Source organism: Littorina saxatilis, linkage group LG10 (assembly GCF_037325665.1).
Source record: "Littorina saxatilis isolate snail1 linkage group LG10, US_GU_Lsax_2.0, whole genome shotgun sequence".
Classification (NCBI taxonomy): Eukaryota; Metazoa; Mollusca; class Gastropoda; order Littorinimorpha; family Littorinidae; genus Littorina; species Littorina saxatilis.
This window is the reverse complement of record NC_090254.1, coordinates 35,760,667-35,786,349: the sequence shown is the minus strand read 5'-3', so window position 1 is coordinate 35,786,349 and position 25,683 is coordinate 35,760,667. Positions and strand designations below refer to the sequence as shown.

General features: G+C 40.4%; 1 protein-coding gene and 1 long non-coding RNA gene across 2 annotated transcripts in view; one reads left to right on the top strand and one right to left on the bottom strand.

Moving 5' to 3' along the window:
* LOC138978690 (uncharacterized) overlaps positions 1 to 25,683 on the bottom strand; it is a 422,724-nt gene that overhangs the window by 169,467 nt on the left and 227,574 nt on the right. The gene's annotated exons all lie outside the window — the stretch shown is intronic.
* On the top strand, positions 8 to 25,430 carry LOC138978681 (myb-like protein X). Its single transcript, XM_070351472.1, has 15 exons — positions 8 to 109; positions 711 to 785; positions 1,243 to 1,316; positions 2,285 to 3,420; positions 4,086 to 4,243; positions 4,625 to 4,744; positions 9,911 to 9,976; positions 11,233 to 11,340; positions 11,882 to 11,996; positions 12,747 to 12,822; positions 15,340 to 15,441; positions 16,175 to 16,258; positions 21,419 to 21,482; positions 22,245 to 22,319; positions 23,732 to 25,430. The coding sequence occupies exons 2-15, from the start codon at positions 746 to 748 to the stop codon at positions 25,414 to 25,416; spliced, it is 3,903 nt and encodes a 1,300-aa protein (XP_070207573.1). The 5' UTR covers positions 8 to 109; positions 711 to 745; the 3' UTR covers positions 25,417 to 25,430.

Genomic DNA, 25,683 nt, shown 5'->3' with positions numbered 1-25,683 from the left:
TCTCGAAAAGCAAGTCAGATGCGCATGCTGGCGCGGTGAATCGTGGGTAAGGCTGCCAGCGGAAGTAAGAAATTGTCGTCTGGTCGTCTGCTTCTCAAGCGGTTTAAAGGTTATCAAAAGTGTTTGACGTTTTGTTTCTACCTTTTTGTAGAAGCCTATCCAAGATTGTTTACATTAATGCATGCTTTATCATCACCTATTTCTTTTATGCTGTTTTTGTTGTTTATTCCAGTTGCCAATGTAATTTTTCTGCAAAAAAAGTCTGTTTCAGCAAAAGCGCGAAATACGAAGTTGTAAACACTAAAACAGTGGCGAAAGAAGAGATTTTGATCTTAGAGTGAGAACGCACAGGCACATACGACAAAAACCAAGCAAGTTTCTCTTCGTGAGACAACCAGCGTTCTTGGCGATGCATGGGTTGGTGCAGAGAGGGGTGGGGTGGGCGGGGCAGGATCGAGGAGAGCAAGATCAGAACATAGATCCTGTAATAATAGCACTGGATCAGACCACAGGCACAGACAGGTGCAGGAGAGGAGGCCAGCTTGCAGTTAAAAAGAGTTGGATGCATTGATGAGGTTTTTTTTTTTAATGTTTTCTGAGGCTGTCAAACATGCCTTCATAAAATTTACCGTTAATGTTTAGGATTATGCACAACTATTAATATTAACATTTTCAACTAACTTACATTTATTTTGATCACTGACTTACAGATTTGATCATTGATTGATTCTGAAGAGCCCCAAGGATGGACACTGCAAAGAAATCTACGAAGAAAACGTTTTCAGGTATTATACCGTATACTATATAGTATATATGCAATTACTAGAATTAGTGATGTTAATTGCTGGGCTGAATAAGTTTTTATTTTGGGGTAGTTCCTATAAACTGCATGATTTGTATGACAAGTGGTATACTTACAATACATGCTGATGCAAGGGTCAACAAATATATAATGGAAAACGTGCAATACTCATTCATATAATACCTGTCCCTCAGTCATACACAGCAAGTTTTGCTCTTGTTGGCAATTGTGTGATTATTTACAGACTTTGCAATTGGTAAAAAAAAGCATTTGGCATTCCCTTCACAGTCACACATCCATGATCCACTTAAATATTCCACACACACAAAAATGTGTGCTTTGAATGATGCAAGAAAATAGTCAGACGGTTTTGTGATCTTACTGCTACACTTTTGTGGCATACCTATAAAGACTTAAAGTGGTTGTACAATCTCTTCCAGTTCCAATTGTAAAGAAGAAGGAAGGTGATCCCGATGGCTCTAAGACGGTACCTCAAGCAAAGGACAAGAGCATTGTAAGATTAACACTGAATTCGTGGGATCAGTTGAAACTTGAATAATGGGGATACATTGCATATGATGTAAGGCCAAAAAAAAATAGGTGTGGTTACGGTAACATAGCCAAAAAAAATAGGGTAGGTAGGTACTAAGGTAGGCAATCACTTTTTTTTTTTTAACTTTTTTTTCTAATGTGTACAAATTAAACCTACTTGACAGGGAAATAAGTGTGCGACACGGGCGCTTTCGCTTTCATTGCGTTTTTTGCACTGGTTTGGTTTTTTTGTTGTTGTTTTTTTTGACAAATGTAATAAAAAGTTATAGGATCGGCCCCTAAAAATAGGGTAGGTCGGGTTACCGTAACCACACCTATTTTTTTTTAGGCCTAATTGTTCTCTTCAGCTTTATAAATTATATGTGATCAAAATTATGCTGCACCTGTTCAATGAATGTTCAACCCTAAACTATTGTTGTTTTGAAGTTAAAAAGGATGACACTGCTTCACTGATTACGGAGTTGGCGATTCCGTCTCCAGGGTAAAGGCTTCTTTGCATGTGTGTTCTTTCTGGTGCTTTGGGTATAATTCAAGTAACAACAACAAATATGTGTGATAACTGATATATATATATGGATCTTTGAAATGTTGTTGTAAAAGGCATTCAGTTCAATGTAAGGCACACAAAAAAATAGGTGTGGTTAAGGTAACATAGCCAAAAAAAATAGGGTAGGAAGGTAGGCAATCACTTTTTTTTTTTAAACTTTTTTTTCTAATGTGTACAAATTAAACCTACTTGACAGGGAAATAAGTGTGCGACTCGAGCGCTGTCGCTTTCATTGCGTTTTCTGCACTGGTTTTTTTGGTTTTTTTACAAATGTAATAAAAAGTTATAGGGTCGGCCCCTAAAAATAGGGTAGGTCGGGTTACCGTAACCACACCTTTTTTTTTTAGGCCTAATCAAACATTTATTTCTGATTCCAACTATAGGCGTCCAAGAAGTTTGACAAAGAAAACAGCAAGCCAGATGACAAACCTGAAAAGAAGAAGAAAACCAAAGCAACACTGCCTGCCGAAGCAAAAGAGAAGAAACCTACAACCAAGAAAGAGGTAAAAACTGACAGTAAGGATAAACAAAGGAAACCATCCCGTTCTACTGTGAAGAAAACTATGAGACCTCTGACGGATGCAGAGTATAAAGACATTTTTGAGGCTGCTATTAATCCTGCCTCATCACCACACCAGTCTGACAACGATGATGATGATGAGGAAGATGATGATGATGACAAAGTATGCGATAAAGCAGACTTGTCACTTTCCCAAGAGGACGAAGCAACCGAACCGCAGAAGATTACAGTCAGTGCAGATGATCATAACACAACTGACTCCGAGACCATTGTGGTTTCAGAAAAAGGGGAACAGCTGGAAGTTGAAAGAGAATCTGGTGATGAAATTGCAGCCAAAGAAGTAAACCCACCTGATAAGGAAAAGCCTGTAAAAGCTGAAAACTTGAACGAGGGTCAAGAAGATTCTTTTGTCCCATCAGAAAAAAAGAAGAAAGTAAAGGGAGTCAAAGAAAATGACACTAAAACAAAAACTACTACGACAAGCAAAGATAAACTGAAAGAAAAAGTTGAGAAGGAGAAAACCAATGGGGAGAAAGAGGTTGAGATTGATGGGAGCAAAACAAAGAAGAAAAACACTAAGAACTTGAAAGATGAGGAAGATAAATGTGTTGAGAATAAAAAGAAGAAGAAAGAGGATAACACTAAGGTGTCAGACAAAGAAAACCAACCCAAAAAGAAGGATAAAACCAAAACCACAGAAAAAGAAGAAAAAGAACAAGAAAACGAGGGAAAAACAGTATCGGGCAAACACAATAAGGATGGAAAACAGGACAATGAAAAGCAGCCAGAAGAGAATCGCGAGGTATATGCTTCAACAGAAAGTGACAAAGAGGCGAATGTCGAAGAAAAAAAAGATAAACTTGCAAGCAATGAGGCCGATGAAAGTGATGAGGAATGTAAGAAGGAAGAGGAGAAGGATGATGTGGCATCAGTGGTCAGCGAAGAGTCCATCAGCAGCAGTATGAGGGAGATAGCCATGGAGGTTGACCAGTGGGACAGGTGAGTGTTGTTGTGTGTGTGTGTGTAGGTATGTGCGAGTGTGTGTGCGAGAGTGTGTGTGTGTTGTCACTTGTGTGTGTGTGTGTGTGTGTGCGCAAGTTCAGTATTGCCTGCCACAAGTCATATTGATGTGTTGAGAGAGAGGGAGAAGACACCTATGCTGATGATAATTGATATGAGTCACGCAAAAAGTTAGTGTCCCACCTCTCTTTCATAAGCCAGTACGTACTCGTAGGACTCTCCGAAATCAGCAGCTAATCTGCAGTAGAAGTAGAATTACATGTACATATATATGTATTTACTTTGCAAACAAATATAGTTCTCAAGTAAGCATACAGCACATTTGCTCCAGTAATTTCTTTTAATATACACCTATAATGCTTTGTCTACATTATTAACATATTGAGTTGTTGCCAAAATGTATACTGTACATGTAAGATGACTTAAAAAGCCCCCTTGTGCTAAAAGCTGGACTGAATAAGTGTGTACCAAACTTGAGAAAGTGCTTGATCATTCCTCGAGAAAGTGCTTGATCATTTTGAAAAAATACATGTAAATATTAATAGATCTACAATGCACATATGGTACATGTATTGATTTAGTTGAACATAACGCTAGATGAAACAGTCTTAAGTCCAGTCTGTGTGGTTTTGTTTGATGTTCAGACCAGGAGAAGTCCAGCACAGCAATGAACGCACACCAAAGGGGAGTGAAGCAGAGGCAGAGCCACACGCAGAGACACCAAGTGTTATACACAAACCGAAGAAAATCAGGCAGAGAAAAAATCAGCTGGCTCCTCGAAAACTCTGTTTTGACTCACCAGGTAAGAATTCAATGTGTTTAAGCAGTATACAGTCTTGCAGGTGGTATTGGGTAGCTGTCTTTGCCTGCAGAGAAATTAGCAGCTGATATTAGCCTGGAATGTGTGTCTCTCTCTCTCTATCTCTCTCTCTCTCTCTCTCTCTCTCTCTCTCTCTCTCTCTCTCTCTCTCTCTCTCTCTCTCTCTCTCTCTCTCTCTCTCTGTTTTGTTTACATGTATTTGATTTTGAGGGAAAGTTGCTGGAGAAATGTGTTTCAGTATGAACATTCAGTTTACTCAATCAAGAAAGAAGCTTTACTGTTTCTGGAAGAAAACTGACACTCAAGCAATTACATTCATTTCACCAATGATAAACTTAAACAATGTGCCGTCTTTTCTAACAGCTGAGCAGAAGACTTCTGCCAAGACTCTTCCAAAGAAGAAGGACAAGTCTAAGGATTTGCTGGCATCTGTGCCCGAATTCAAGAAGAAAAAGAAATCTTTTAAAAAGGCAATAAAAGAAGGTGGGTGATTTGGGTTAAAAATGATTTTAAGATGCTTTTTCTGGGCGTTCAGTGCTTGCAGTGCTGTCAAATTTGTTATTGACAGTGTCATGTTTACCTTTTATCTGCTTTAGTGATGTATGTGCAGTGTATATTAAATAATCATGGTAGATGGTGATTGGACATTTTTATTCCTATGCTTGTCATTATTAATCTCAGGGTTCCACATCACGTAGAATTAAGGGTATAATACCCTTTGACCCTCCAAATCACGTACGAGATGCTCTCTGAAGAGGTATAAATACGTAACTGTTTTCTTCCAAAGAGGTAAAAAAAAACCATACGAGTCAAACGCTAAAAGGGTATAGCCTTTGCTAGTTTACAAGCAACAGCACGCAGGCCGCCTGCTCTACTGAGACCACTAAAGTACACGCCGTGTTCGTGCCACTCCTCTGTCGACACTGACACTCCGTGAATTAAGCAGAGGTTGCCTCCCTTGTCCTCAAACTGCGCGATATCCTTATACTGATCATCTCGATGGCACTGTTCACTTTAGCCTATCCGGTGCTGTCGCCTGCTCAAAAAAATGCCTCGCAAAACGAAAGAACGAAAACTACCAGACAGGCAATCGTATGAGAAAAAAATGACATTTCATGGATACACCGATTGTCACTCATACCCTGTGAAAAATCTGGAAGGGGTATAAAAACCCTTTACTTTTTTCCTGAAAGGGTATGAATACCCTTGACTTTTGGGGTTGTGTGGAACCCTGTTAATCTTAAGGGCAGACCGGGTAGGCAAAATGAGTTATTTTTGGTCTCATACACCTTTTTGGGGTTGTTGCATTTTTCACACCTTTGAACATCCTGGAATGCATTCAATAATCTGCTTTTGTCATTTTAGACATGTTTTCATGTAAATAAAACCATTTTCAAACCGATGTTTTGTTGTTTTTGTCTGTGTTTTATCAAAAAAATCGAAAAAATGGTCAACTTTGGATACTCCGTGCTGGTAAATGTGCGCACATGACATGACCCTTCGCTGTTCAAACTGTGTGGAAATTTCCGTTCTTCAAGATGACGTCATCACAGTTGGGGAATTTCCGTTGACATAGGCACAAAGAGAGAGAATCCGTTCCAACCGAAACCCCGGAATTAATATATGCAAATATATGTAGGTCAAAGGCATTTGGCGCAAGCGCAGTAGACAACTTATCAGTCCCCCGGTGTCAACAAATCCATGACGTTTTCACCGATTCAGCAGCATTTTTCAAAGTTTTGAGCTGCGGAGAACAACCCTAACATTGGAAATGTTCGGCATAGTGGCAAGAAATATCAGAGAAAGATGAACCAGCAGCAGCGAACAGTAGAAGGAAGTAACAACACTCCGAAATGAACCAACATGATCGTATTTAAGCAGACGACATTCTAAGATTCTTGACTCGACGAGGTGGGTTTTGCTTCTTTCTCTTTTCGATCTTGTTTGTTTGACAACGTGATTTATTGCACATCGTTATGTTGTTGTTGTTGTAAGAATGTGTTAGGGTTTGCAGGTAAATGATAAACAGTTTGTGTCTGAAGTATTTTGCGGGTTTCTTGATCCAATTTACTGACCATGCCGCCGCCGCATCCCCCCCCCCCCCCTCCCTCGATCATCTCTGTGATATCGTCTTCACAACCCCTATTTTATTGTTCTTCGCTGGCCAGTCCTTGAGAGCTTACTATGGTGTAACATGTCATCAGTATTTTTTGTCTGGGGTCAAACTGAGAAGCAGCATCTGAGCGATGTACGACTGACACAGTTTCTGATTCTGGTCATTGACCGTAGGAAAATAAGTACCCTACTAGAGAGCGTTCTCTAATTCTAAAGGATTGGTTTACACCAGCATGGCTGACCAACCTATCATTGACAGCAATATTGTTGTCAAATCTTTTCCATTAACTAAGGAATAAAAAAAAATAGATCCAATTTACTTCACCAAAGAAAAAAAAAGAGTTAAACTAAAGGACTGGGGATGCAACTCATGAATCAAAAGCATAAAGATCACCTGCAAACAGTGCTAGGTTTAGGAAATCTGAAAATGTATACACACACACACACACACACACACAGAACACACACACACACAAAACAGACAACAGACAAGAAACAAGCAAATACATAGCAAGTGTGATGAAATAAATTAATTTTAAAAGAAAAATATGAAAAGAAAGAAAGAAAGAAAATAATTCAGCTAGTTTCAGTATTAGTTCCTGTGTGTATGTGATTGTGTGGTTACTCAAATCCCATAGTAAACTTGACATGTACATTTTGTGATAGGGGCCAATTAATGAATGTCTTTTGTGTGTGTGTGTGTGTGTGTGTGTGTTCGTCAACCGACATATGTGGGTACGAGCCGCTGAGGTGGTTGTAAGAAAACCCGCCTGGTTCAGTGGTTGGGGGCTGATTGGGATTTCTGATTTACCAGCCTAGCCAAAAAGTTGAGGTACACCCCATGTAACATGGTCATTTGCAAAATAAAGTACAAGCACTTGTTGACGTTTATATTGAGTCTTAAAATTTGCAGCTTATTACAAACAAAAACCATGGACAGTTGTATCAAATATTAAATCAGTGTTTGTGTATTTATTAGGTTGGAGCAAGGGGAGAGCCAGTCCTCCTGTGGTGGCAGCGAGGAGAAAGATTGACCTGATGGAAAAGTTTGCTAAACCGGAACTACCCTCTTCCACAGCAGAAACATCAGCTTTGCCATCTTCTGACCAACCATAAGAAGATACAGATACTTTGCCATCTTCTGACCCATCACAAGCAGATATGGATACTGGTACTGTGCAACGTCACTCCGCTGACATGTGTTGGGCTTTTGTCAACATTGATCAGCTCAATCTATTGCTGAAAGGTTTATATCCTGTACTGAATGCTTGTCTGATAGCAGTCTGATTATGAAAGTAGGTGATGCATCAGCCCAAGGATTTGTGTGCATCTGGAGTGCATATGAGTGTCCATTCAAGTCTGCAGTTGTTTACTCTTCTCCCGGTGTTTGCAACGCTTCGGGTGGTAAAGTTGCATTTTAAATAATCCGCGTATGACCATGTTGGTACATGGAAAGGGACATTCAGCTTTACAGAAATTTGCTGCAGTGTTAGGATTGAGCACAGAAATACTGTAATTAAAATGTTGCAACTTTTGAATGGCTTGATAGCTTTGTTCCATTTGTGTATATATAATTATGTAATGTTGTTGATGATTTGTGAAGCATCATTTCTATGCAATGGAATAAGAAATCAGTGCATCCGTTGGGTTTTTATGAGTCTGACAGTTTGGTTCTGATCAATATTTTCATATCAGCACAAACACAGATAATTGACTTTTTTAATGTTTTCATATGATTTTTTTTAAATCAAAAAAATCTGATAATTTGATTATCAAATCATTTCCCCTTCATAGTTAAAGTGTTATTCTGGTTAAAAAAAAAAAAAAAACCCATTAATTCAAGCTCTACTGTGGTACTACTACTAGTTTACCGGGGTACTAGTGAGACTCTTTTACATGCTGTTTTCTCTACATGTAATTTGAGACAAAATGTGGTAATTAAAATGTTGTAACTTTTGAATGGCAAGATGGATTTGTTCCAATTTTGTATATGTTGTTTATGATTTGTGAAGCACCATTTCTGTGCATGGAATAAGAATACAGTGGATTCCTTGTGTTTTTATGAGTCCGACAGTTTCGTTTTGATTCATATCTGCACTAACATAGATGAGTTTTCAAATGATTTTTAAAAAAAAGTCTGGATAATTTGATCGTCAAATCATTTCCCCATCATAGTAAAGTGGTTATTCTTATAAAAACATATCAATTCAGGCTGCACTGTGCTACTAGTTTGAGGTACTGGTTGGAATCTTTCAAATGCTGTTTTCTCTGAATGTAATTTTCAGACAAACATCTGTAATTAAAATGTTGCAACTTTTGAATGACTTGATGGATTTGTTTCATTTTTGTTTATGTTGTTTATGATTTGTAAAGCGTCAGTTTTGTGTATGGAATAAGAGTTAAGTGCATTGGTTGGGTTTTTATGAGTCTGACAGTTTGGTTCTGATTCATGTTTTCATATCGGTACAAACAAAGATGGCTGTTTTCATATGATGTATATAAAAAAAATCCTGATAATTTGATTGTCAAATCCTTTTCCCTACATAGTAAAGTGGTCATTCTGATAAAAACATATGAATTCAGGGTGCACTGTGCTACTGGTTTTTTTATGTACTGGTTCAAATCTTTAAAATGCTGTTTTCTCTGAATGTAATTTTCAGACAAAACGCTACAATTAAAATGTTGCAACTTTTGAAAGGCTTGATGGATTTGTTCAGTTTTTGTATATGTTGTTTATGAGTTGTACAGCATCAGTTCTGTGTATGGAATAAGAGTTCAGTGCATTGGTTGGGTTTTTATGAGTCTGACAGTTAGGATCTCATGTATTTTTCTTATCAGAACTGAACCGGTAACTGAAAATGCCAAATTAAAATAATATATTGCTTAGAAATGCTTTTCGATACACAGAACTATTAAACACACACATATTGCTGCAAAGAAGAAAAATTGGATCAAAACATGCACTGGTTCACAAACTGCAACATTTTAAAAAAAGCACATTTTATAACGTTTTTCTCACATTTTGGTGAATAAAACCCCCCAAAATTGCTTTTCACTCAAAATTTAAAATGGTTTCCCTTAATTTGGTTATTCTGCTTGCAAAAATCAAAACAAGCAGTAAGCCGTTTCAAAAAGAAAAGAAAAAAGTGCTTGCCTACCCTGTCCCCCCTTAAACAAAGGAGGCAGAGCGCTATTTAGAGATCTGATAAACAAAGGGAAGTAAGCAGTCTAAATGCATATGACATGTAATAGGGTAAGTGAGATTTATTTTGAAACAGTCTCCTGAGACCTGAAAGAACAACAAGTATTGAAATGCATAATCAACTTTCATTCTCATTTGAGAATAGTTCTGAATAACTCTTACTTACTCTATTACACATGTCATATGCATTTAGAGCGCTTACTTCCCTTTGTTCATCAGATCTATGCTTGTCACAATTTGTTCCTGCCAAAGCACAACCACACAAATCCTCGACCATCCCATGTCTTGTAAATAATGAATTGCTTGCACTTTGTGTTCTGTATTTACCAAAGATGAAGACGAAAAGAAACAACAGAAGAAGGAAGAGGCTGATACATTGGATGTTCTTGCAGAAAAGGGTAAGAATTCTTCTTCTTTAGATTAGTCTTGACTGAATGATGAAAATACAATACTTATTCTTGAGATTTGTTGTGGCTGCTTTGTAAATGTATTTGTTTTGGTGTAGATAGTACAGCTGCTTATAATCCCATAGGAAAAGGTAGTTTAATGGACGGAGAGAAACAACCTGAGACTGGGAGTATATATACTGTACCCTGTGGAACTACACGTGCAGACCTGTTTACCTCCAAAGCTTGACAAGAGTAATGGTCAAGTCAAAAACATAGTAATCTGATGACCAAAATAGTAACCCAGTGGTTACAAACATCAACATTAGCAACACAAACCTAATTTGAAGCACATTTTAAAATCGTAGTCTGGACTCAAATGGAGTATTTTTTTCCCAAAAATCCTAAAAAATAGTAATGAATTCAGGCATGGGAATTGTACGCCAAAAGGCAAATTTCCGCTGATTTTTTTGTTTTTGTTCCGCCGAAAAAGCAAAAGTGTCCGCCGAAAAAATAAATGAGGGAGGCAAAAATGGTTCTAAAAACTGAATTTAATGGCAAACTTGGAGCTCAGATGACACCAAATTGCACCATTTGGGTTCTTTGGAGAGAGAAAATTCCGGGTGGGCATGCCCTCGGACCCCCCTAGTAAGGCTAGGTGCTTCGCGCCGTCGACTTTGCTATTACTTAAATATTTTCAGCCTTTTTGACTTTTTTTTCAATTCCCATGCCTGAAATTACTCCAAAATAGTATGGGTAAACAGGTCTGCAAGTGTGACATGGTGACGCAGTAGTCCTCCTAGCTGTCACAGGCCGCTGCTCTGCATTGACGGAGTTGTGTCCCTGCCTTGACAGTGAGCTATTTGTAGGGGATTCTTGGTTTTCGGGCACTCTGTTACACATGTACTGCATTCAAAGCTAAATTTTCAGCTTCACAGTTACAGTGGAACCCCCGTTTTAAGACCTGCAAAAATCTGAGAAAATCAGGTCTTAAAAGGGAGGAAGTCTTAAAATGGAGGTAAATTTACAGAGATTATGAACAGAAAGTCTGAAAAATCAAGGCCTTAGAAAGGGGGAAGTTTTAAATTGGGTTTAACGTATTGACAAATTGAGAATGTCGTACATATCCTTGATTTGATAAATGTTCAGCCAGTTAAATAAAATATCTGTTCTTTTGTCATTATAGGCATGTCCATTGGTGATAATTAAGGTGCTCTGTATAAAAAGGTGTCAGTAGCCCTATATTGTAAGCTACTGTATTGGTGCAGGTACATGGGTGCAGTGCAGTGAAGATTCGTGCAAGAAGTGGAGATATCTGCCAAACATCCATGATCCTGCTGAAGTCCATGATGTCTGGGTGTGCAGCATGCACCCTGGTAAGACATGACACAGTGTGTCTGTGTGTGTCTCTGTGAGTGTGTATGTGGTGTGGTATGTGTGTGGTGTGTGCATGTGTGTGTTGGTTGGTAGGTTGATCCGTCTGTGTTTATTGGTATTTTCCTACTCAAACATTCAAATGAAAACCCCTTTGATATTTAATTCAAAGCTCATTTGCTCTCACCTTGTCAAACTGTAAATATACTTGCAGTGGTCCTTGCTTGTCGGCCTATTATTACCTTGACTCATGCAGGATGTGTTTTACTTGTTCATAGACATTTGTCATTGTGTCAGACTGTACACATTCTTACAAAACAGAATTACTTGTTAGCCTGTTATTACAGTGGTACCTGCGATGAAAGGACACCCTTGGGACCAGCCAAAAGTGTCCCTACATTGCAGGCGACCTGTCATGACAGGTATATTTCGGTTGAAGTAAAAGGTACCAGGTACCACTGTACTTTGGATTTTGGATGTAGCACATTGTATGTATATGGCTATCAGCTATTCATGTCTAGCATGTCTTTATGTGTTGTGCAGACCCAGCATTCAACGGCTGTGACAAAGCTGAAGAAGAATATGATGAGTCGGACCACATACTGACAGAGTACACCCTGGGTTCACTTGTCTGGGCCAAGATGGATGGATTTCCATGGTGAGCTACTCATGGGCTGTATATACAGGCATGGGAATTGTCCGCTGAAAGGCAAATTTCCGCCTAAATTATTTTTTGGTCCGCCGAAAAAGCAAAAGTGTCCGCCGAAAAAATAAGTGGGGGAGGCAAAAAGGGTTCTAAAAACTGAAATCAATGGCAAACTTGACAGCTCAGATGACACCAAATTGCACCATTTTGGTTCTAAGGAGACAAAAATTCCGTGGGAGCATGCCCACAGATACGGCTAGGCGTTTGGCGCCGTCGACTTTGCTATTCCTTACAAATTTTCAGCCTTTTTTACTTTTTTCAATTCCCATGCCTGATATAGTCTTTCTCTAAAAATGTCTTTCTGGAGAACAAATCATCGTCCTGGAGTTTTAGCGTAACTCGATTCTTGGCGATTTTGAGGTTTTTGTGCTTTAGACTTAGTAAATCATTCTCCATGAGAAATGTTCTCCAAAATGAAGTTGGCCAGAAGTTGCTCGCTCCAAAGAAGTAAATAAAGACTCAGGTTTTTACAAAGAGATGTATATGTCTGATGTGTATACTTTTGACTGTGTTGCAAGTACAGTTGTTACTTTGATTTCAACCTCATGTCGTTTGATTTATGATGATTTATTATTAGCACTTCCTCTTTGCAAGTGGGAAAGTAAATACTGCAGCAGCAACAACAACGACAAGCAGAAAAAGAAATGCTGAGGATACAAAAAAAAGAAAAGAAAAAAAAGAAGAAAATTAAGTTTGTTTCAGGTGGCCTGGCATTGTTGACACTGACCCTGACTACGATGTCTACTGTGAAATTCCTCATGAAGACTGCATGGTGCCAGTGAGTTTGTGTTATTTTTACATTTACCAAAATACCCGTGTGACCTGGAATAATAGGCCGTGAAAGGTGGATGCAGCGCCTAAAGGCAGTCGATCTACTGGCCGATGTGAATGCGTGATATATTGTGTAAAAAATTCCATCTCACACGGCATTAATAGGTAACATGCGCCTTGAGTCGCCTTGTGTGGTGAGATACGTGCGCGATATAAATCCTCGTAAATAAATAAATAAAATAAATAAATTGTTTTTACCTGTCTGTTTATATCTTATTTTAAGTCAATTAATTCAATTTATTTAGTTTTAGAGAAGGGAGTAGTCTTTGCTTTTGCAGCGCAAATGAAAATTTAAAGAAAACTACCAGACAATCAAAAGAAGAAAAATTCATGTTCAGAGTTCCTATCAGCCAAAGTTCTGTTATTCCTGCCTGATTTATTGCTTGTTTCTTCTGGAGTGAAAGAGAGACCGGTTGGTATTCCACAGTGGCTTACTAAACAAGAAAAATGTTCCCATGTAAACTCAGAGGCAAAAGAAACGCAAATGCTGCAGTGAAGATGGCTTACCCATGAATTTTAATGTCGAATTAATTATTTCGGGTTAACAATAACAAGGAAACGAATTGACCGATACAAAAACCATACGGAAAAGTGTATTGGGATGAGAGCATGACGTGCCATGTTCCACTGAACACTGTTTGAAGACTGTTGAAAGTCAAAAGCGTGTTGCTCCTCCCTGGGCGTTGATGACTGTGGCGCACCTCCGGTACATGGAGAGGACGAGGTGATTAATTTGCTGCTGAGGGACCTGAGCCCACACCTGGTTCACGGCAGCACGCAGTTCTGCTGCTGTGCGGGGTCTCCGGGCAAGGGCATTAATCTTTCTTTGCATGATGTCCCAAAAGTGTTCGATTGGGTTGAGATCCGGAGATCGAGCAGGATGAGGCAGAAGGTTCACGTTGTTGTGACGCAGGAAGTCCTGGGTAGCACGTGCAGTATGGGGACGGGCATTGTTTTGCTGGAACATTAACAGGCAGTTCCGGTACCTCTGGACAAATGTAACCACATAGGGACGCAGGACTTGATTGATGTAGCGGTCTCCATTGACACCATTCCCACGACCTTGGCCGACGTTCTGAAAGACGACAGGTCCCACTCGCTAATTGACACCAATGGCGCCCCATATCATGACGCTGGCACCTCCCCATCGATCATGCTGCAGGATGTTATTGTTAGCAAACCGCTGTCCAGGTCTTCGCCAGATCCGGACACGCCCATCGCCAGGTTCCAGGCAAAAGCGCTTCTCGTCCAAAAAAAGAACCCTCCGCCAGTCCTGATGGCGCCAGTGGGCATGCTGCTGGCCCCAGGCTAGACGATCCAGGCGATACTGAGCTGTCAAGACGGGACGTCGAGCAGGACGCCGATTTACCAGGTTCTGCCCACCAAGGCGTCGGCGTAGAGTTCTGGCACTGACGGGTTGTCCATGCACCCCAAATGTGTTACGGGCTGTGTTGGCGGCAGTTTCGATGCATCTCGCTGGTGTTGATGGACAAGATGGCGATCTTGTCGGGCTGTTGTTACCCGGGGTCTGCCACGTCCTGTTAAGTTTCCAGGACTGTTATTGGCATGAAAACGTTGCTGCAGGCGATAAACCGTGGTGACATTTACTCCAAATGCCCTAGCAACTTGCTGAACTGATTGTCTGGCATCAAATCTCCCGATCGCCTGTTGGCGCTGATCTGGTGATAGTCTCGGCATCGCGCCTGTGTCGCAGAAATGAATGTTGTAACAGTTTTGTGAGTATGGTACAGCTTGCCTGAACACTCTGAACACGAAAAGCTGCTTTTCCACATTGTGCATGTGCTGAAAGTGGTCCCCATGACGGTTTGGGATCCCCGTCAACAAGACCTCACGTGTGACCCAGATAACGGCAAACACGGTTCTGACAAGATAAGACCGCTAAAACAACACGTGCAGAACATGCTAGTATCATTATTTTCTTTTTATTTCAAGTCCATAAAGGTTTAATTAACGCATCCTTTATTTGCGTTTCTTTTGCCTCCGAGTATATTATCATAGAATTATTGCTGCATGGTTTAAATGTACACTGCATGTGATGTTAAGACATGCAAACAGTTAATGGTATGTCTTGTCTTGTTGTTGAACATAAACGGGGAAACAGTTCAGTCAGTAGTGACGCCGGCTTCAGAACAAGTTGTCTCTATCGGCGTGGTTTCGATCCCCACGTCCCTTGAGGGATTTATTTCCCAGAGTCAACTTTGTGCAGACTCTCGTCGGTTTCCGAACACCCCCGTGTGCACTAAGAACCCAAGTTCACAGCAAGGGTCGCAGGGCTAGGAAACATGAATTCACCCATGCAGGAAAAAGACAGATAAAATGGGTAGCGCCGTACTGTATGGCAGCTCGCTTTCACCCGAATTTCCATGAGGGTAACTTCACAGGACAATATAAAATCTTATCCCTTTCATAATCCTTGTGTCTTTAAACCTGTGTGTTTGCACAGAGTGATTACCATGTCGTATTCCTGGATGAGAAGGTGACTCGGTGCTGGGTGAGAAAGTCCAGGATACAGCATCTTCTTCCCTCCCACCTGGCTGTGGGATCAGTAAGTATTGTCATATCTGTAGGTCTGCCTGCCAAGAATCATAAACAAATAAGGTAGAGCACTGTTTAGAGATATGAAAAAAGGGAAGTAAGCGTTCTAAATGCATACGACATGTAATGGAGTAAGCGAGAGTTATCCGTATGCATTTAGAGTGCTTACTTCCCTTTCTTTATCAGATCTGCCTGCCAAGGTTTTTGGACATTTTCTAATGGAAAACCAGAAGTTCCTGCCTGTATTATGAGTGTGAGTCTGTGTCTGACCATGTGTGAATCTGGGTGCGTAGTGTATGTCTGTGTATGGATATCTATATGCAGGAGCGCAAAAGAATTTTCGATCATTTTAGTCACTGCGTGATGTTTTTAAAGTGATGGACAATTATAAAGGGAAAACACTATTCTTTAATTGATTTAATCCTGTCTTGTTTATAAACAAATATATATATCAAAATTCAATTTCAATACCTTTTACTGTTAAGCAGTGGAACCCACGTTTTTTAAACCTCCAAAATTCTGAGAAAATCAGGTTCGAAAAAAGGAGGGAGTTTTAAATTAAAATGGGGGTAAATTTACAAAGGCTGTGAACAAAAAGTCAGAGAAGAGAGGGTCTTTAAAGGGTGGGAGTCTTAATTTGGGGGGTCTTAAAAAAAGGGGGGGGGGGGGGTCCACTGTACAAGGATGCCGATGCGATATTTATTTTGTGTTAATTGCCTTTCTCCATGACTGTGTGTACACAGGTCTATATGAGAGGCCACAAGTACAAGAAGGAGATTGGTGCCGCCATGAGAAAGGCCGAAACGGCCCTGGACATGCCTCTCCAGGTCAACCAGTGCATTCTTTCTTTCCTTTTATATGGCGTCGTTTATTTTTAAAGACACTGACCTTTGCCGTGCTTCCTGGGTTCACCTGTACCCAGAGACACACTAAAATCATTGTAACTCTGGAACCAGTAAACTTAAAGGTTTCGTTTTGAAATTTTAAGTATCTCTCACACACCTAATTTGCTCTCTGTCTGCAAATTTTTAGTGTGTACATGACAAAACATTAAAATTAATTGATTATGTTAATTGACATAAACACTACCGATTGCGCGGGTTCACACAAACCCATACTTTTAAAGAGTAGTAGTGATTGTAACTATCCCTCTGCCGACGGCGCGGGTTCTGCTACACCCATAATTACCAAAGCAGCGGAACAGTGTCTGTCTGCCTGTTTGTCTCCAAGAGACTGTCTGTCTCTCTGTCTGTCCATATCTCTCTGTCTGTATGTCTGTTGTCAGTTGCTCTGTCTGTCTGTCTATCTGTCTATCCGTCTATCTGTCTATCTGACTGTCTATCTGACTGTCTGTCTCTCTCTCTCTCTGTCTCTCTCTCTCTCTCTCTCTGTCTCTCTCTCTCCCTCTCTCTCTGTCTCTCTCTCTGTCTGTCTCTCTCTCTGTCTGTCTCTCTCTCTTAGTCTCTCTCTGTCTCTCTCTCTTAGTCTCTCTCTCTGTCTCTCTTTCTTAGTCTCTCTGTCTCTCTTTCTTAGTCTCTCTCTCTCTCTCTCTCTTTCTTAGTCTCTCTCTTTCTTAGTCTCTCTCTCTCTCTCTTTCTTAGTCTCTCTCTCTCTCTTTCTTAGTCTCTCTCTCTCTCTTTCTTAGTCTCTCTCTCTCTCTTTCTTAGTCTCTCTCTCTCTCTTTCTTAGTCTCTCTCTCTCTCTTAGTCTCTCTCTCTCTTTCTTAGTCTCTCTCTCTCTCTCTTAGTCTCTCTCTCTCTCTCTCTTTCTTAGTCTCTCTCTCTCTCTTTCTTAGTCTCTCTCTCTCTCTCTCTTTCTTAGTCTCTCTCTCTCTCTTTCTTAGTCTCTCTCTCTCTCTTTCTTAGTCTCTCTCTCTCTCTTTCTTATTCTCTCTCTCTTTCTTAGTCTCTCTCTCTCTCTTTCTTAGTCTCTCTCTCTCTTTCTTAGTCTCTCTCTCTCTCTTTCTTAGTCTCTCTCTCTCTTTCTTAGTCTCTCTCTTTCTTAGTCTCTCTCTCTCTCTCTTTCTTAGTCTCTCTCTCTCTTTCTTAGTCTCTCTCTCTCTCTTTCTTAGTCTCTCTCTCTCTTTCTTAGTCTCTCTCTCTTTCTTAGTCTCTCTCTTTCTTAGTCTCTCTCTCTTTCTTAGTCTCTCTCTCTCTCTCTCTCTCTTTCTTAGTCTCTCTCTCTTTCTTAGTCTCTCTCTCTCTCTCTCTCTCTCTCTCTCTCTCTCTTTCTTAGTCTCTCTCTCTCTTTCTTAGTCTCTCTCTCTCTTTCTTAGTCTCTCTCTCTCTTTCTTAGTCTCTCTCTCTCTCTCTCTTTCTTAGTCTCTCTCTCTCTCTCTCTCTTTCTTAGTCTCTCAGTCTCTCCCTCTCCCTCCCCCTCTCCCTCCCCCTCTCCCTCCCCCTCTCCCTCCCCTGCAAGAAGTCGGTGAAGGGAGAAACTCGATGCACCCACTGAAGTAGCGCTGTGGGTTTCCCTGAACCCACCCCGCCGTTAGAGAAATAAATGGTAAAAACCCTCTTTCAAATGTATGGGTTCAGACAAACCCGCATCGTCGGGCGTGTGTAGTAAAAAGCGGCATCCGGCAAAGGTTAAACAGTATCAATACTTTCCGGACTACAGTATAAGGCGCAATTTTTTTTCTCAACTTTTACAGGCAGGTTTCACAGTATTGTGTTCAGCAATTTAATATTTACACACTCACATTCTACAAAATAAATGTTGGCACACAATTCAAAGGACATGTTTTTCCAACAAAGTGAGTTTGTTACAACTAAAAACAGTAATTTTTTTTATAGTCCTGGTCCTTATTTATATCTAAAAACCAGGCGCAAAGCGGCATACCCTGAAAACGCAAAAAAAGCAATACGGTCATCCTATGCATGCATATAGCTCATATAGCCAAAACCGTTGAAGATAGAAAGACATTTATTGAACAAAAAATATGCCCCACATCATTCTTAACAAGTTTTGTTCTTGTATGTATATCAAAATATTGATTCTCAAATGAATGGTTTGAAAAAATACGACTTCCGGCAGACCTAGACCGTTTTGAAGGAAAAAAACGTCTTTTTTTTTCAAACCATTCCATGGCCATCAATATTTTCATATACATGTAAGACCAAAACGTGTTAAGACTGGTGTTGTGCATCTAGTTTGTTCAATAAATGTCTTTCTATCTTCAATGGTTTTGGCTAGATGAGGTAACAAGAGAAGGATATGGGCATTGGAATTACGTCAACATTTCGAGCATTGTCACAGATGAAACATTTACTGCAGGGTGCTCCTGATTAACAAACCGAGCAAAACTGAAAATTATTGAAGAGAAGACATGTCTGAACAGTTTATAAAGAGACAAGTTTGCAATCATTTGTAAACACCATTATTGTATGGAGGAGTAACTGTTCCCCTACCCCCTAAGAAGGTATTTCTGTCCGTCAACCACGTGAGCGATCGCCACAAATCGAGGCATCACTCGCATTTCAGTTTGGACACACCGGCTGATTGCAAATGCACAGTACGTGTTTCGACACTGAAACGTGACGATTGAGCGTCAAAATAGTTTCTTAAAACAGTCGAAAATGGAGTTAAATGTGACTTCAACACTCAGTGGCGATCGCTAGAGTGGCGATTGTTACTAGACGGACACTAGAAAACCTCAGAAAATGTAATTACTTTGCGATTTTTTTAACTGAAAAACTGTTGCGGTCTTTTTCTGTCGAGCGCGAGCGTCAACGTAAAACAACGTGAGGTCACTTCCTCCCCAAACGGTTAGTTTTTGAATGAAAAGAAAAATGTGGCGATCGTTACATTGTTTAGACGGACTGGATCGCAACTTTGAAACTCGGGTCACCGTGCGTCGATCAAGGGCAAATTGACCTCGGCAACATTATAACTCACTTCAAGGGTGCACAAACTTGTATTTACAGTATACAAAATTAGGTAAACTTGTGTTTTTGTCCTGTGAAATCACAATTAGTTTCGATGCTCTTGATATCGCTATGCGGACGGACAGATCCGAATCCCCATACATTTTTTTTGCGGAGCTAGTATAAGTTAGAATTTGTGTTATGGATATCGATTGTTGTTGAAAAACAATCATTTCAATGTGTTCTGGCACTCTCAACCACCACAGCATTGATACTTGTGCATGTGTGTGTTGGAATTTAGTTCTTTGTTTAGTGATGCTGTGGCAAAAGTAAATTCATCCGTCCGTATTTTGACGATCGCCACCATTCACACGCACATAAATAAACACATTATCAAAAATTTCAACTTTTATTTTCAAAAAAGTATTTAAACAACAACTAGTTTGCATGTTAATACAACAAATACAGCAGATTCTCACAGATATGGATTTAAAAGACTAAGCAAATCTGAGACTATCAAAATGGCCTAATACCATGAAACCTGCCTACAGCTTTATTTTTATTTTTTTTATCAAAGTATTATTTTAACAAATGAAAGTTTAAAGGACCATAACAGGCTGTTTTTGGTGTCAAAAACGCGTTCATTTGCGTTTTGGCGTGACTTAGGTTAACCAGACATATGCATGCCATAGGAAATAGTTTTCTCACCTTCCCTCACAGGGTTTAGTTTATTTGGAATTGTTTTGGGCCATAATCCGACGAATTTCGTGGCTGAAGCGAAGCGTTTTCGCGTTCTGATCTGGCGGCCATTGTGTCCCGAACGTCCGCGAGAGTACGGAAGTGGTGAATTCTGGGTAAACATTCCGATGACGTTACAAACAGTTATCATGGCAGAAGTAACTTTAGCTGCTGAATCTTTCAGTTTTGAGCCTGGGGGTTAAAATCAAGGGTCTGCGCGCCCCGTGATTTGTAATTTTTTTTACAAATCACGTAATGCTCCCGATATTTTCTTGTTATCTCCAAAGTCAAGGCACAAAAACAAAATCCCTTGACTTTTGGGGTAGCGCGACCGTTTTTTCATTACTAGATTTTCCCGTCGCTGGGAAATTCGGGTCACTTCCTCCCAGTGGAAAGCTAGCAGCAACAGAGTCGCGCTACCCCAAAGTCAAGAGATCTATGGGATTTTTTTTCTCTTTTTACATTTAATCAAGTTTTGACTAAATGTTTTAAGATAGAGGGGGAATCTAGACGAGGGTCGTGGTGTATGTGTGTGGGTGTGTGTGTGTGTGTCTGTGCGTGTGTGTGTGTAGAGCGATTCAGACTAAACTACTGGACCGATCTTTATGAAATTTTACATGAGAGTTCCTGGGTATGAAATCCCCAGACGTTTTTTTCATTTTTTCGATAAATGTCTTTTATGACGTCACTAGAGGAATACCCGGCTTCGCCGGGGTGAATCGCAAGACAGAGATAGACAGCGTGGCGGTTCACCACAATCACCTTTGAAGGCGAAGTCCTCTCAAACAGGATTGAGAATTTTAGAGCTTATTTCCAAGCCCTATATTAACTGTTATGGCTTCTCAAAGGCCAGAACGCGCGCATCCACGGCCGCAGCAAAGACGCAGACCGAGCGTCGCTACTTTCGCTTCCGATGCCTGTCTGTGATGTCACAGCCAACGGCTTGCCGCCACGGGGATTTTGAAGTCTCGCGTAGCAGACGAATTTGGCTGCTTTTTGAGCATGCATTTAGTGTAAAATTAGACTGATGCAACACAAAACCTGTGATTTATTGTTCAGTCTTTGCATCTTTAGATGCTTACCTATCATTAAATCAACCCCAACTGCTTTAGCTGACCAAAGAGCCTGTTGGGGTCCTTTAAAATATGTCAAAATATAACTTTTCTGAACATCATCTTTGTTAGGCATAAAGTAAAGAAAGGGAGTGAAGCATGAACATATTATTGATCACTACTTGTAGAATGGGTTACTCCCCTTAGATAGTTTACACCGTCTTTGCTTGTGTCTGCATCCATGCTGTGTGTTTGTGCAAAACACATATAAGAAAATTCAACACAGTAGACTGATCTTTTTAGTTGCAATGTGTTGTTGTTTTTTCTGCAGGAAAGACTGGATGCATTTGGCTTCAAAGCTTGCTTTAAGAACCTTTCTACCAGGTGGACTAAAGGTAATATAAACCACCGTTCTGTCAGTGTATGTGTAGGTCTATTCTCATTTTGATGGACTTTATTTAAAAAGTTCTGTAATAATCCAGGAATTTTTTCTTTTCTTTTGTTGTTGATGTTATTGCTCAAATTGATGCAATCTTGACGTTATTCAGAAACATGGTCATTTTTGAGTCACTTGAGAAAAAGTGACTCTATGTAATCGGTCAGTGTTAGTCTGTCCGGCCGGCCGTCCGGCCGGCCGGCCGTCCGTAGACACCACCTTAACGTTGGACTTTTCTCGGAAACTATCAAAGCGATCGGGCTCATATTTTGTTTAGTCGTGACCTCCAATGACCTCTACACTTTAACGATGGTTTCGTTGACCTTTGACCTTTTTCAAGGTCACAGGTCAGCGTCAAAGGAAAAATTAGACATTTTATATCTTTGACAAAGTTCATCGGATGTGATTGAAACTTTGTAGGATTATTCTTTACATCAAAGTATTTACATCTGTAGCCTTTTACGAACGTTATCAGAAAAACAAGGGAGATAACTAGCCTTTTCTGTTCGGCAACACACAACTTAACGTTGGGCTTTTCTCGGAAACTATAAAAGTGACCGGGCTCAAATTTTATGTGAACGTGACTCATTGTGTTGTGAATAGCAATTTCTTCCTGTCCATCTGATGCCTCATATAATATTCAGAACTGCGAAAGTGACTCGATCGAGCGTTTGCTCTTCTTGTTTCATGCAAACTTAACCGCAAATTATCTTTATTGCAGCCCTTGCAAAGAAAAAGCAGCCCAAGCACAAGAGGGATCTCAAAAAAACTGAGCGAAATGGTACGTCTAAAAAAGGTGAGTGTCTATTTTACATTAAACTATTTGGTGTCTATGTAATGGTATCTGTAATGTGAGGTCCTGAGGGGGACAACTGTGTGTGCATATTTTAACAGTCAGGCATAGCTGCCAACCCTCCCGGATTTTCCGAGAATCTCCTGAATTTTACAACTTCTCCCTGCTCATATTCAAGACTACACGGTCCCCCTGGACCCCCCGGCTCCTGGATTTTAACTTCAGAAGGTTGGCAGGTATGGTCAGGCAATCCAAATTGCGATTTCGCAGATTTCCGCGAAAGCAAAAACAAAACAAAACTGTACATGTGCCTGTAACTAACATGTTTCTTTGTGTAACCCAGGTGAGAGAGACAAAGTAGTGATTTTCTTTACATGCACTATGTATCTTTCACCAGAGGGGGTGAAATTCAGGGTTACAAGGGCCAAATGCTTCAGCTTATGGGGGCGTTGCCCAGACCACTGGACCCACCAGGGTACCTACGCTGCTCCCTGGACCCTCGGCGTTATTTATTTCCTTGAAACTCATTCTTCCTCGAATGGATTTCCTGAACCATGAAGTCAGAATATACAAACTTATCCATTTTTGTTGACTCACATGCGAAGCAAAAGTGAGTCTATGTACTCACCCGAGTCGTCCGTCCGTCCGTCCGTCCGTCCGGAAAACTTTAACGTTGGATATTTTTTGGACACTATTCAGTCTATCAGTACCAAATTTGGCAAGATGGTGTATGATGACAAGGCCCCAAAAAACATACATAGCATCTTGACCTTGCTTCAAGGTCAAGGTCGCAGGGGCCATAAATGTTGCCTAAAAAACAGCTATTTTTCATATTTTTCCCATTTTCTCTGAAGTTTTTGAGATTCAATACCTCACCTATATATGATATATAGGGCAAAGTAAGCCCCATCTTTTGATACCAGTTTGGTTTACCTTGCTTCAAGGTCAAGGTCACAGGAGCTCTTCAAAGTTGGATTGTATACATATTTTGAAGTGACCTTGACCCTGAACTATGGAAGATAACTGTTTCAAACTTAAAAATTATGTGGGGCACATGTTATGCTTTCATCATGAGACACATTCGGTCACATATGATCAAGGTCAAGGTCACTTTGACCCTTATGAAATGTGACCAAAATAAGGTAGTGAACCACTAAAAGTGACCATATCTCATGGTAGAAAGAGCCAATAAGCACCATTGTACTTCCTATGTCTTGAATTAACAGCTTTGTGTTGCATGACCTTGGATGACCTTGACCTTGGGTCAAGGTCACATGTATTTTGGTAGGAAAAATGTGTAAAGCATGTGAGTCGTATGGGCTTTGCCCTTCTTGTTTTGTCTGCATTCCTTGCTGATATTTACTTTGGAAGCTCTCACAGACACTCTGTAATTTGTTATTTTTGAATGTCCACAGAAGCACCTGCTGCAACGAAGGCCAAGCATGCGGCTGTTTCTTCTGACAGTGAGAGCGACAGCGACCTGGATACACCCAATGCCGGTTACTCACCTGATGATGATCTCAGTGCACAGTCCTCAGACAACAACACCGATGGACATGTTCATCACAAGCAGAAAAAGCTTTCAAAGAAGGCCGTCAAGAAGAGAGTGTCTGACTCTTCTCCTACTGACAAGAAAGACCATGGGCACAGTTCCAAGGAGTCGAAGAAGATGGCAAAGTCTGAGAGAGGAGGAACTCATGAAAAAAGAAAAATAGCCCACCGAGATCATGGTGATTTGAAGGTAAAGAACGTGAAGTTCAGGACTCCTGTTACTGCGAAGTTTGAAGAGACTTCAGACTCATGTCATGACGTGAACATCTCATTTGAAAAAGACCCGAAGGACAATGATGAAGAAATTCCTCTGCAAACCTCAAGTGATGAGGATGATGAAGAAATTCCAGTAAAGGGAGATACTACTGTACAAACCACTGATGACATCTCATCCAAAAAAGCAACAAAGAAATTTACAAAGGGAAAAGAGCTAGACAGTGTGAAACACTCAAGTGAAGAAGAAGCTTCAGCTGAGGAAGTCATTTCAGACAAAATGTCGTCTGGCAATGGAGAGATGCAGGTGTCAAATTCTAAAAAGAAACACGCAAAATCTGATGGAGAGAGTGAAATAAAACCAGTGAAGGAAAAGGAGAAGAGCAAAGCCACTAAAGTAAAGAAGGCAGAATCAGTTAAGGAAAACACTGTGCCAACCTCATCTACAGAAACTGGCAAGAAAAAGAAGCTGTTCAAATCTGAAATGGCAAAGCAGAGAGATGCTGCTGTGAAACTTCAAGCAGAACAAAAGGAAGACTCAAATGAATCTTCAGCGTCTGATGTTGCAGAAGTGGAGACAAAGGTAAAGACCTCCAAGAAAAGAAAAGCTGTTGATGATCCCAAAGGAGAAAAGGGCCAAACTGGAAAGAAGAAGATTAAACTGATCAAAGACAACCAGAATACAAAGGAAAAGTCTGCCCCTAAAAAGACAAAGAGGGAAGGTAATTCATCTGAACAGACTCCAAAATCCAAATCTCAGAAATTTGTTGCCCCAGTTAGACCACAGAAAGAAACGTCAGTCCCCAAACAGAAGACAGTTGCTTCAGAAAATGAGTCTCTCAAAGCAATAGACAAAGCAGCTGATTTGGTTGCAGACAAAGAGAATGAAATAGCTAAATATTCCCCCAAAGCCACAGAAAACGAGCAGCCGTCTAAAGCAAAGAAACCAAAGGGAGCGTTCTCAGACCAAACATCCACAAAACTTGCCATTGAAGAGCAAGCGAAGAAATCACTCCTGGAACCAGATTCTGACGATAACGTATCACCCATGCTGAGCTCGAAGAACAAGGACCAGTTCGTTCCTTCCATCACCTCAGACGACGAAGAAGAAACCCTAGACCAGGAAATGGTACTGGATGATGGTGACCTCAAACCAAAAGCTGTGAAGGAAAAAGTGAAAGACGTCAAAGGTTTCGCAGAGAGTGACAGCGACTGTTTGGACATTGAAGAAGATTTGCCGATTCCGAGTCTACAGCAAGTTCTGAGTGTGGAAGGCAAAGGCTTCAGCGATCAGGAAGGTTTCGACTCGGACCCGCTTGAGATGGCTGAAACCTAAGTCTCATTATATAGTTAAATTCAAAACATAAACGAGTACTCACCTGAGTCGAAGTTTGTGTAGAATTCCACGATGTAGTTTACAGGAACGGAGGGATATGTGAGATGCGCACACCGCCGGAAACACGCCATTTTTCACAGCTCAGGTCATCTGATATAACCATATCAGATGATCTGACTTATCTTTAAGCAACCAAAAATGTTTTAGTTGCATTTACATTTGATAAATTATCTTATTTCCTTTAATGGGGAGGGTGAAACTGAAGGG

Coding starts and splice junctions, on each gene's coding strand:
- LOC138978681 (XM_070351472.1), top strand. CDS start 746: ATGGACACTGCAAAGAAATCTACGAAGAAAACGTTTTCAG. Junction 4,745..9,910: donor TAAAAAGGCAATAAAAGAAG/GTGGGTGATTTG, acceptor TATTTACCAAAG/ATGAAGACGAAAAGAAACAA. Junction 21,483..22,244: donor TTCTACCAGGTGGACTAAAG/GTAATATAAACC, acceptor TCTTTATTGCAG/CCCTTGCAAAGAAAAAGCAG.